The sequence below is a fragment of the Chaetodon auriga genome, chromosome 12 (genome assembly GCF_051107435.1).
Source record: "Chaetodon auriga isolate fChaAug3 chromosome 12, fChaAug3.hap1, whole genome shotgun sequence".
Classification (NCBI taxonomy): Eukaryota; Metazoa; Chordata; class Actinopteri; order Chaetodontiformes; family Chaetodontidae; genus Chaetodon; species Chaetodon auriga.
The window spans coordinates 25,900,001-25,912,048 of NC_135085.1; the positions used below are offsets into that span (position 1 = coordinate 25,900,001).

Here is a 12,048-nt window from a genome sequence, read left to right on the forward strand (position 1 = left end):
CTTATTGTGAATCTGATGCAGCAACACGTTTCACAGACTGAAAGATGTGGAACGCTCCAAAAACACCTGTTTGAACATTCCACAGGTAAACAGGCTGATTGGTCACAGGTGAGAGGATCATGGTTGGGTATCAAAGGGGCATCCTGGAAAGACTCAGTCGATCACAGAGGATGGAGAGAGTTCACCACTTTGTGAACACATGAAGGATGAAGGAGATGAACACATGAAGCTGCTGTCAGTGAACAGACTGATTATTGATTATTGATTTAACACTCTGCAGGTGTTTAGTATTTTGTAGTATCCAAAGATCAATAATACAGTATGTGGACGCCTTTCCGTGGAGAAACGCCTGAACACACAAATTCTACTTTAAATTAAGAGTATTTAGATAAAAATGTCTGCAGACGATCTTTAATGAGATCAGACACTCAGGTCTATCAGGTGCTCATGTGCAGCAGCATCAGGTGGTCACACACCTGTTTAACCTGCTGCAGAAAACAGGTCAGCTGACTGACCTCCATGTTTGTTTCATCTCTGGACCAATCACAAACAACAACACTGGACCGAGGACAAACGTCTTCAACAGACACGTTTCAGCTGGACACCAACCAGAAAAAACCTCCACACACACACACACACACACACACACACACACACACACACACACACACACACACACAGACTGACCATGGCCTAGTAAAGAGTCCAGTGTGTGTTCGACCACAAAGCAGCTCCACAGAAACACAGTTCTCCCAGTTTTCTGTACAAGTCCCTGACTGGTCCACACAGAGTCCAGGACCAGCCAGACCACGTCCAACCATCCCAACATCAGAGCTGGATCCGATCAAATCCCTGCGGGGGGGCTGTCGGAGCAGCAGGTTCATGGGCATCACCTGGACGATCGTCACGGCTGTGAAACCAGTCTATCATCAGAGCCGCAGCGTCTCATCCAAACACTGAGGGACGCTCAGACAGGACACAGCAGAGGACTGACACACACACACACACACACACACACACACACACAGTCCTACCTGAACCTCAGAGTTTTGGACAGCTGAGCTCTTCGAGCTCTCCGGAGGAGAGAAGACGAACCGTCCATCAGGAGTTAAAGCTCAGAGCTGACTGAGCGAGAGAGAGGCTGAGAGTGTGTGTGTGTGTGTGTGTGTGTGTGTGTGTGTGTGTGTGTGTGAAGCATTATCCTGCTGTCCAGCTGGCTGACATTCTGTCGACCATAAAGCTGTACTCTCACTCTGCACCATCAGTCCACATGTGAGCAGAGACGAAGCTGCAGACGTCACGATCAAACCGCTCAAAGTGACACCAGACCATAATATTCATGATGCCGAGACATGTTTCTCCTCTCTGCGCTGTGTGTGTGTGTGTGTGTGTGTGTGTGTGTGTGTCATGAGTTGGCCGGCGGTGGTTAAAAGCACCATAACAGCAGCAAAAATGAAGTGAAGTGAAGCAGAGCAGCTGACACGACAATCAGGGATTCTTCGACTGATCAGGACAAATCATCTGGCTGCCTGAGACTGGAAGCTTGTCCAGGACGTCACTGGTTTCCAGGACGTCACTGTTTTCCAGGACGTCACTGTTTTCCAGGACGTCATTGTTTTGCAGGACGTCACTGTTTTCCAGGACGTCTCCATTCATTCTGTTCATTCCTAGCAGATGAATTTTGAGGACGTCCAGGTCTGCAGAGTGAACCTGAACAGCAGCACAGCACACTGGAGGCAGAGAGGAGAGCCAGCCTTCCAGTAAAACCACCTCCAGTCAGTGCTGGGAAGGCTGGGCGGGTTAATGGAGGGAGGAGGAGGAGGAGGAGGAGGAGGAGGAGGAGGAGGAGGAGGAGGAGGAGGAGGAGGAGAATCCCACAAGTTCCTCAAAAACACTGAGGAGCAAGAGGAGCAGAGAATAACACAAACCCTCCACTGTTTGACTGTAGAGAGAGACAGAGGGAGACAGAGAGACAGACAGACAGACAGACAGACAGACAGAGAGAGAGACAGGCAGACAGGCAGGCAGACAGACAGAGAGACAGGCAGACAGGCAGACAGACAGAGAGACAGAGAGACAGAGAGACAGGCAGACAGGCAGGCAGACAGAGAGACAGAGAGACAGAGAGACAGGCAGACAGGCAGGCAGACAGGCAGACAGACAGACAGACAGACAGAGAGACAGGCAGACAGGCAGACAGACAGAGAGACAGAGAGACAGAGAGACAGGCAGACAGGCAGGCAGACAGAGAGACAGGCAGACAGGCAGGCAGACAGGCAGACAGACAGACAGACAGACAGACAGACAGGCAGACAGGCAGGCAGACAGAGAGACAGACAGACAGACAGAGAGACAGGCAGACAGGCAGACAGGCAGGCAGACAGGCAGACAGACAGACAGACAGACAGGCAGACAGACAGACAGACAGGCAGACAGGCAGACAGACAGACAGACAGACAGACAGGCAGACAGACATGGAGCTTGACTTCAGTCCAGAGACAGACGCAGCAGAGCAGGAAATGAAGTTAAGTATCAGCTGGTGTCTCTGCTCAGTGTCAACATGAACAAACTTGTGTCAGTGGACAGAAAACACCGTCAGAGAGACCTCATGTGACCCGCTGAGACGTGTCCACACTGAACCTGAAGCAGTCCTCAGAGACCCTCACAACAGATCCTGTCAGGTCTCACGGGGTCCCACAGACAAACGTCTCATTCACAGGAGGAAACAGCGTCCTTGTTGGGGACTACTGTGAGCAGCGGATGAATCCACATTTCGTGCCCTGGTGAGTATTTGAGACGGTGTGTGAGGGACTGAGTGAGACTAAAGTCCAGCTCTGCGGCACAGAGGACGCAGATCCATCAGGCTGTGGTCCTCCTCAAACCTCAACCACCCCCACGCCGTCTACGGGACGAGTTCCCAACTGACGGACGGACACGAGAGATCACTCTCACGTCCACTCTGTCCAAAAATCTGACTGAGACCCACGAGCAGAGAACGGTCATTGAACGCCTCACACTGTCTTCACCGTCAACAGACATCAGCCATCCAAACTGTAAGTGTCCCAACAAACCTGAGGAGCATCAGATCGTCTCTTCACTCCGCTCTTCATCAGACGACGATGACGAGTTTGAAAAGCACAAAGCAGTTACCTGTCAGCATCAGCGGGCCGCAGCGAGGGCAGTCTGAAGCTGGTGTTTCTGTCCAGTTTGGTCTGACTCTTCGTCCTCTTGATGGAGCCTTTGAGACGTTTACTGAAAAACCCCTGAAAGATTAGAAAAAAGACAAGATCAGAGTGTGTCCTCCAGGAGACAAACAGAGAGACATCAGGGAGGAAGATGAGCGTGGACACATTTACAGACACTTCAGAGGGCTGTTTGGTACAGAGGGGACGAGGAAGAGGAGGCCACCTGTCTGGAGGTCACCTGACTGGAGGTCACCTGTCTGGAGGTCACCTGTCTGGAGGTCACCTGTCTGGAGGTCACCTGACATGAGGGCACCTGTCTGGAGGTCACGTGACATGAGGTCACCTGTCTGGAGGTCACCTGACATGATGTCACCTGTCTGGAGGTCACCTGTCTGGAGGTCACCTGACTGGAGGTCACCTGACATGATGTCACCTGTCTGGAGGTCACCTGACATGAGGGCACCTGTCTGGAGGTCACCTGACTGGAGGTCACCTGACAAGATGTCACCTGACATGATGTCACCTGTCTGGAGGTCACCTGACATGATGTCACCTGACATGATGTCACCTGTCTGGAGGTCACCTGACATGATGTCACCTGACATGAGGTCACCTGACTGGAGGTCACCTGACATGATGTCACCTGACATGATGTCACCTGTCTGGAGGTCACCTGACATGATGTCACCTGACATGAGGTCACCTGTCTGGAGGTCACCTGACATGAGGTCACCTGTCTGGAGGTCACCTGACTGGAGGTCACCTGACATGATGTCACCTGTCTGGAGGTCACCTGACATGATGTCACCTGTCTGGAGGTCACCTGTCTGGAGGTCACCTGACATGATGTCACCTGACATGATGTCACCTGTCTGGAGGTCACCTGACATGATGTCACCTGACTGGAGGTCACCTGACATGATGTCACCTGACATGAGGTCACCTGTCTGGAGGTCACCTGACATGATGTCACCTGACTGGAGGTCACCTGACATGATGTCACCTGACATGAGGTCACCTGTCTGGAGGTCACCTGTCTGGAGGTCACCTGACTGGAGGTCACCTGACATGATGTCACCTGTCTGGAGGTCACCTAACATGATGTCACCTGACATGAGGTCACCTGTCTGGAGGTCACCTGACTGGAGGTCACCTGACATGATGTCACCTGTCTGGAGGTCACCTGGCTCAGCTGAACTGATCAAACCCTTCAGCTGCTCTGACAATAAGAGCAGCGTGCAGAAAGTGAGCGACCTCATTCGCTGAGATATTTATATCCTCAAACACGTCTCCGTCTCCCCTCTGTCTCCCCTCCCCTCCTCACCCCCCTGTCCTCCCTTCAGGCTCATTGGCTCCCGTTAATGGCTCAGAATAAAGGTCCCCCCTGCAGAGGGAGGGACACTTCAAACACGTCCAGAATGTCTCCACCTGCCTCGCTCACACAGCCTCCATCGGACGGTGATCACTGCTACTGATGGTGATCATTGGTCTCTGTGGACTCGTGAGCATCACGATCAGTGATTGGGCGAGCAGAGGACTGACTGCTGGATGTCTTCTGATGCTGTCGTTACTTTAACTTCTAGGCTGCGCCGACTCCCAGCATGCTCTCTGTCTGTGTTTACTGTATGAAGAATCAGTCAGAAGAAGAATCCTCTGAAGTCTGACTGTGACTAAAAATACTCAGAGGACGACCTGAGCGCCGCAAACTCTCTGCAGGAAGTTACACTTCTGATTCACGATGCCAACGCCGCCGTCAGCGGCGCAAGACGCTCGCAGACGTGACGTTAACGGTGACGAAGGGTTAACTCCTCCCGTGGCTGTCATGGTGTTCAAAAGGCCGACAGAGGAAGTGAAGGAGCACGACGACCTAATGGCGCCACAGCACAGCAACAACACTGAGTGATAGAAGGAGGAGGAGGAGGAGGAGGAAGGAGGTGAAACGACAAACTGTTGAGAACGAGCTCTAAATAACAAAAAGCCTCCGTTTGACCTGATCTTTGACTTTGTGTACTGTCACCATACGTGTGCGTGTGCGTGTGTGTGTGTGTGTGTGTGTGTGTGAGACTGCTGTCTAATATCCAACACTCCGCCTCACATTTGGACTCCTGTGTGTCTTCATTGGACGGCAGAGAGAGACGAGCTTCATCGGTCTGTCAGCTCAACGTAGCTCAGCACTCCCTCACCGATGGTTTCCACATACTGAAACATGCTGCAGTACTCTGACTACCTGCGGTCGTCACTCAGGTGCGGTCGCAGCTCTGATGATCCATCGTGTGTTGATCAGGTTCTGTGTGTTATGGTTCTGCTGCTCTTACTCTGAGGACCAGACAAAGACGTCTGCAGCGCTGCTTTGATTGGGTTCAGGTCTACCTCTGTCATTAACTGACGCTGTGAGCGTTGATTTGGAGACATGTCCAATAGAAAGAGACGCTGATTCGCTGCAGGAAAAAGGCAGCTGGGACTCGACAGGTAGCTTGCCAGGTGGAACGCGCTCCCATGCACTAAGGCTGTTCTCTGCAGGTTTGACCCTCTGCTGCATGGTGTCCTGTCTCTGTGTCCTCTCTGTCTCTGTGTCCTCTCTCCTGTCTCTGTGTACTCTCTCCTGTCTCTGTGTCCTCTCTGTCTCTGTGTCCTCTCTCCTGTCTCTGTGTACTCTCTCCTGTCTCTGTGTCCTCTCTGTCTCTGTGTCCTCTCTCCTGTCTCTGTGTACTCTCTCCTGTCTCTGTGTACTCTCTCCTGTCTCTTTGTCCTCTCTGTCTCTGTGTCCTCTCTCCTGTCTCTGTTCAGATTATGAGGGATGATCAGGTGTAATTTAATTACTTTTATTCTTACTTTCCACCTTAAAGTCAGAGGACTTTACACAGTCTCAGGCTCCACTGACTGATGAAGATGGTGATGACGTTTGTCCACTAAGGAGGACAAACAGCGAGCTTTTCTCTGCAGTCTGCTTCACGTCACGGCGTCAGTATTTCTGTGTTTAGTGGCCTTGAACAGACGCTAACGGCAGCAGCCTGAGGTAAGAAACCACAGCGTGCTAAAGGAAGCTCGATGTCCGGTCCATCGCTCAGTCGGTGTCCGGAGGACTGCGCCTCACAGGCTGCAGGTCGGTGGATCAGAGGGCGAGGGACGCACAGAGCTCGGTCACCACCTCCACACTCACTGCTGTCACCACTGAAACAGAGTCAGACCCTGAGAGCCTCCTGAAGGACCCGCAGACGCTCGGCGGTACTCACCGGCACTTTAAAAGGTGACGAATTGGGATTGTCGACGGTGACGCTCTTCTCTGAGCTCCCCAGACCGGAGATGCTTCTCCTCCTCGGAGACCGCTCCGAAGACACTTCTGCAGAGACAAAGAGAGAGTGTGTTAGAGCAGCCACAGCAGCCTCTTCCTCCTCCTGTAAACACCACAATCATCATCAGCCTGAACCGGACAGACGGACGGACGGAGACGCGGTGGTGACATTCAGACATGGTGGAGGAGACGCGGTGGGTTTGTTTAAGGGCAGCTGGTTCCTGCATCTTCAGCAGGTGGAAAGAGAACAAGGAGGCAGAGGGAGACCAGGACAGGTGGTCTAGTTTCAATCACATTACATGTCCGCCGTCCATGTCTTAAGGACACTAACATATGAGCATGTAGAGGATCTTAAAGCATCCAGACATGCAGGCAGGAACCTTTTGTTTGTGCTTTCAAAGAGCGAACACAGACTTCAGAAGCACACACAGCTCACAGGCCGGACTGCTTCTGCAGGGCCGATCCAGACGGAGGAGCACCACAGGTTTCAACCATGAAGAACATCTGAGGAACGTGGAACTTACTTCTGCTCCTCACGTAAAGGCTTTGACTCAGCAACATTTCAAAGTAAAATCAATGCATTTCAATAGAAGTTCCACAAATAGCCGAAAACTCACTGCTGACCTCAGAGGGAGCGATTATGTAACTCTGCTCTGCTTCAGTATAAGCTGCTCCAGAGGTCCCGGGGGGGGGGGGGGGGGCAGGCTAATGAGCTACTGAGGTCAGCTTTTCCAGCATCACCTGTCTCACCTGACACACCTGCGTCCTGCTGTGACCAGAGCGCAAGTTATTCAGTCAGAGCTAACGATGACATCACTTCAGCAAACGCAGCAAATCCAGATTCGTCCGTTCAGGAAACGAGTTTCTTCTGTTTATGAATTTATCTGCTGCTTGCAGCTTGTTCCTCTGAGCCCGGATCACATCCACGACTCGAAAGCACAGAGAGACGGAGCTGCTGTGTGTGTGTCTGTGTGTGTGTCTGTGTGTGTCTGTCTGTCTGTCTGCCTGCCTGCCTGCCTGCCTGCCTGCCTGCCTGCCTGCCTGCCTGCCTGCCTGCCTGTCTGTCTGTCTGTCTGTCTGTCTGTCTGTCTGTCTGTCTGTCTGTCTGCCTGCCTGCCTGCCTGTCTGTCTGTCTGTCTGTCTGGGAGTTTACAGAGAAGTGTGTCAAGGACAGACCTATGGGTCCAGAGGCCCACATCAGCAGCCCCCTGCCCCTCAAAGCTGCTGATCCCGCCGCCTCGCTTCACGTCCTCTGCTTAGAGATGCTAACGTGTGGATGCCTCAGACGCAGCAGTGACTCGTCCTGGTTTCATCTGAGCTCAGGAAAAGGCCGTGTCCTCAGGGCTGGCTCACATCCAGGTTCATTGATTTTAAAGCTAATTTTAGACCCTCTTACTTCCCCTCCAGATAACTCAACAGCCGTCCTGTCTCTTTGTCTCCAGGGGCCCGGGCGGCTCTTGAACCAGCTCCTGAACACCTACGAGTCCATTAACAGCTGCAGGGACGTTCCTGATGGCGCTTCGGCAGACAGGAAGCTCAAAATAACTCCTCACCTACGACAGCAGGCCGACAGGTGGTGACGGAGGATCTCCTGAGGTCTTCTGAAGGATCACAAAGCACCGACAACATGAGGACCAGCCTCAGTTCACAGGAAGAGAGGATTACTATTAAAAGCATTTCTGACAACAAACGGCTGCTGCTGCACTTCAGACCGTCTTCAGCTCACATGAACTGATGAACAAGCTGTAAATTCACCACCTGATACACTAACAGCTCAGAAAGCACTGGATGCTAACAGCTAACAAACAGCTGCCTGCCTCCACAGCCGTCATCCCACTGGAGCAGCGTTCGCGTCACCTGATCAACATCATCAGGTGACATGACGTCCAAACTCACTCCTTTAGCTCAGGTTTGGTCTCCACCAACAGAATTAACTTAACACCACAGAAGAAGAGACACAACGAGACGCGTCACTGAAAGGTTGAACGATGGAAACACGAGACAGCTCTGTTCATCTGACGTGTGAATGTGAGGAAGGTCGCGGCCTCCTCATCCTCCTCACACACCTGATGTTTTCAGCTCTTCACTGAAGATGCGAGTGACGATTAGGTCACATGATTCATGATGTCATCATTTATTCACTCAGTCCGTTTCTGCTTTTGTCCAAACAACAAGGTTTTTTGGATTTCTTAAAAATGAATTTCAGGTGTTTTCTGTTACACAAATCCACACATACAGGTGACGTACAGGTGACGTACAGGTGACATACAGGTGACATACAGGTGACAACGGATGGACGCTTCATCAAGTTCTCTCTCCAGTGAGTTTAGAGCAGAACATTATTTATTTTATTCAACATGTTTTATCATCAAATCTCACATTCAGACTCAAACCAGCAGCGAATGCTAACTGCTAACTGCTAACTGCTAACAGCTAACAGCTCAGCCTGATTGTGATCAGTGAGCCTTACTGCTGTTCTTCATCACCATGAAAACACACACACACACACACACACACACACACACACTCACACACACACACTCACTACAGGAGCAAACGTGGATTGATCCTCCGCTGAAAACAGCAGCTCTGCTTCCTCCTGTGTGCCTGATAAAAACGACAGCGAGCTGCTGTTTTAAAGATGAAACTACGTATTTGTGAGGAGTTTTTAAGATATCCGTCTTCAGCAGGAACCAATGAGCCACAGACAGGAAGTGACACGGACCTGTGACACGGACGAATGCTGCTGGTTCGAGTCTGAACTCGAGGTTTTGTGACAATAAGAAAAATGTGGAATAACAGCAGACCGATCCTTTAACTACGGAGCCCGGGACCTGACACGGGGAAAAAATAAATAAATTGTGGCCACGATATAGCTATAACTTGCGCACGAAATATTAATTCGTTCCCACGAAACACTAATTTGTTCCCACAAAGTACTAATTCGTTCCCACGAAACACTAATTTGTGGCCACGAAATAAACATAACGTGCGCACGAAATACTTATTTGTGGCCACGAAATAGCTATAACGTGCGCACGAAATATCAAATGAAAATAATAGTATTCCTGGACAGCTGGGTAAGCAAATCGAGCGCACCTAAACTTCAGTAGCCTACGGGATGTCTTCAAGGTAAGTTTCTTATTATGTTTTTGTTAATATCTTTTCGATATGTCCCACATTTAGACAGTTATTTTATCTACTACAACGGGTAGCTGCCGTCTCACCCGACTTTGTATCATCCTGTTACCATGTAGCTCATCCCCAGCCTAAAGTAAAACTCAATCGCTGTATCCCTGTCCATCGTTGTTTAGCGCCTCTGTCAGAGAAGGTGCGCTCGATTTGCTTACCCAGCTGTCCAGGAATAATATTATTATCATTTAATATTTCGTGCGCACGTTATGTTTATTTCGTGGCCACAAATTAGTATTTCGTGGGAACGAATTAGTATTTCGTGGGAACGAATTAATATTTCGTGCGCACGTTATAGCTATATCGTGGCCGCAATTCATTTATTTTTTTCCCGTGTCAGGTCCCGGGCTCCGTATTTAACAAACAACTTTAGCAAGAATTCATTTCACATCTAAAAACATATTTTGAGAGCAAGGAACATAAAAATGAAAACAAAATTCTGCAACACTTTACTACCAGTCTATTTATCATGTGATCAGTGTATATAAACATATAATAAATGGTTTATAACACATTTTAATGTCGTCTGTGTAACTCGTGCTGTATGAACACATAATGAAAGGTAACAGTAACACAGCCGTGACATGTTAAACATGTTGTCATAACACTTACAGATACGAGCTTTCAATGACACCACAGTGTTATAAACCACGTATCCACTGTTCCTTTACCGCCACATGCTAAACAGGACCAGTTCAAGTAAAGTGGTGCCCTCGAACGAACCAACCACTGCCAGCGAGTCCTGAATCAGCTGCGTTCATACTGAAGATTCTCAGCTGGAAATCACAGATACTGATTGGTTAAAATCCAGTTTTGGCTGCTGAGCGCTGGCACGCGCCGGCTGGGAGCAGCATCATCACATCCATCCTGAACCAGCGTCCACAGGGACGTCAAAGCAGCACCATGTGGACGTTACATGATGTTTAATGGCATGAAAACACAGAGACGAGCGCCCCCCCTCGCGCCCCGCGGCAGGAACACATTCAGCTCACTGTAACGAGCCACAGTGAACGCAGCATGCAGCAGCAGTCAGCATTTATCAGCTCTGGCAAAGTGCTGGATCAAGTTCCAGCTGCAGGGCGCTCGCCGCATGCACGCCGCGCCGCAACCAAGCCGGGGACAAACTTTCATGCACCCCCCCCCAGGGGAGCGGAGAAGAGGAGCGATGATGGTCCCAAACGCGGCGGACATCATCGCTTTTCTTCTTCACCGCCGAGACAAAGTTGGGGCGACATGCCGCAGGAAGCCAGGTATGACAGGTCGGTCACATGACACGGACAGAAACACAGAGAGAGGAGGAGACGGTACCTCGATCGCAGCTGTTCCCCATCATCTGAGGAGAGGACACACACACAGTCAGACGGGATTGGCCGAAGCAGCCGCCACCTGTCAGCCAATGAGGTTAAGCTGCAAACGTCCGTCTTCGTCCCATGAACATCCTCGACTTGGCGTCCCCCCCCCGACCTGCCTCTCCCTCCTCAGCACCGCATCCTCCTTCCTCCTCCTCACGGTCCCTCCTCTCCCATCTCTGCCCTTCTCCCTCTCTCTCCACTCAGCAGTAATTCTAAACCTCGCTCTCCCTCCCCCTCCCTCTCTCCCTCCCCCTCTCTCTCTCTCTCAGAGCGCCGAGGTTTTACCGCATTTATTCAATCAATCCCTCTAACTGCACTGTTCTGCTTTCTCTCCTTTCTCACGTCTTCCTTCTTTCCTCTTCCTCTCTCTGCAGACGCTCCTCTCTCCCTCTCTCTCCCTCTCTCTCTCTCTCTCTGCAGCAGCTCAGTTGCAGCCTCACTCGCTCTCTCTCTCTCTCTCTTTCTTCTTCTCTTCCTCCAGAGCTACATTTATCGCTGCGCTCAGAGGATAATTACCAAATAAGTTTCCCCTCAGCCAACTGATGTGGGACACAACTCTGGGGGCTTCAGCTATTAACTCTGTGTGTGTGTGTGTGTGTGTGTGTGTGTGTGAGATAAGACTGAGATCCCACAAACAAGCCTCACATCAGGGCTGCCAGTAAACACAGAAACTTCACAGTGATCTTGTTTTTAATGGCTGATCAGCAGGTGCAGAGTTTGGTCATAAAAGCTTCTTCTTCTCTGGATTTGACTCATTAGACGTGCTATGATGTTAATTAATATCTGACTGAAACGTACGTCTGTCATTTGTTAGCAAAGAGGAACGTGCTGCTGTCACTTGCTGGCTGACGTCAGCTCCTCTGATGTTTCTGGCCACATGGGGGCAGTGCAACAAGCTGGAAGCTCAGCGGTGACATGCTGACGGCTTCAGGCTGACGTGGTCGTTAGCAAACGGTTCAAACGTTCACCTTTTTTGGTCTCCTCCAGTTGCTCGTTAGCTGCTCGTTAGCTTCACCATGTTCAGCAG

General features: G+C 50.7%; 1 protein-coding gene across 6 annotated transcripts in view; it reads right to left on the reverse strand.

Moving 5' to 3' along the window:
- The window catches only part of rasal2 (RAS protein activator like 2), a 63,747-nt gene that overhangs the window by 16,512 nt on the left and 35,187 nt on the right, over window positions 1-12,048 (reverse strand). For 5 of the 6 annotated variants that reach the window (XM_076745450.1, XM_076745448.1, XM_076745447.1 and 2 more), the window contains 2 exons: window positions 6,419-6,525; window positions 3,151-3,263 (listed from right to left, as the gene is read on the reverse strand). In XM_076745450.1, coding sequence (XP_076601565.1) covers window positions 3,151-3,263; window positions 6,419-6,525 — 220 coding nt within the window. Of the gene's footprint in view, window positions 1-3,150; window positions 3,264-6,418; window positions 6,526-10,977; window positions 11,214-12,048 lie in introns of those variants that run through there. The other variant, XM_076745451.1, reaches the window with a different exon arrangement.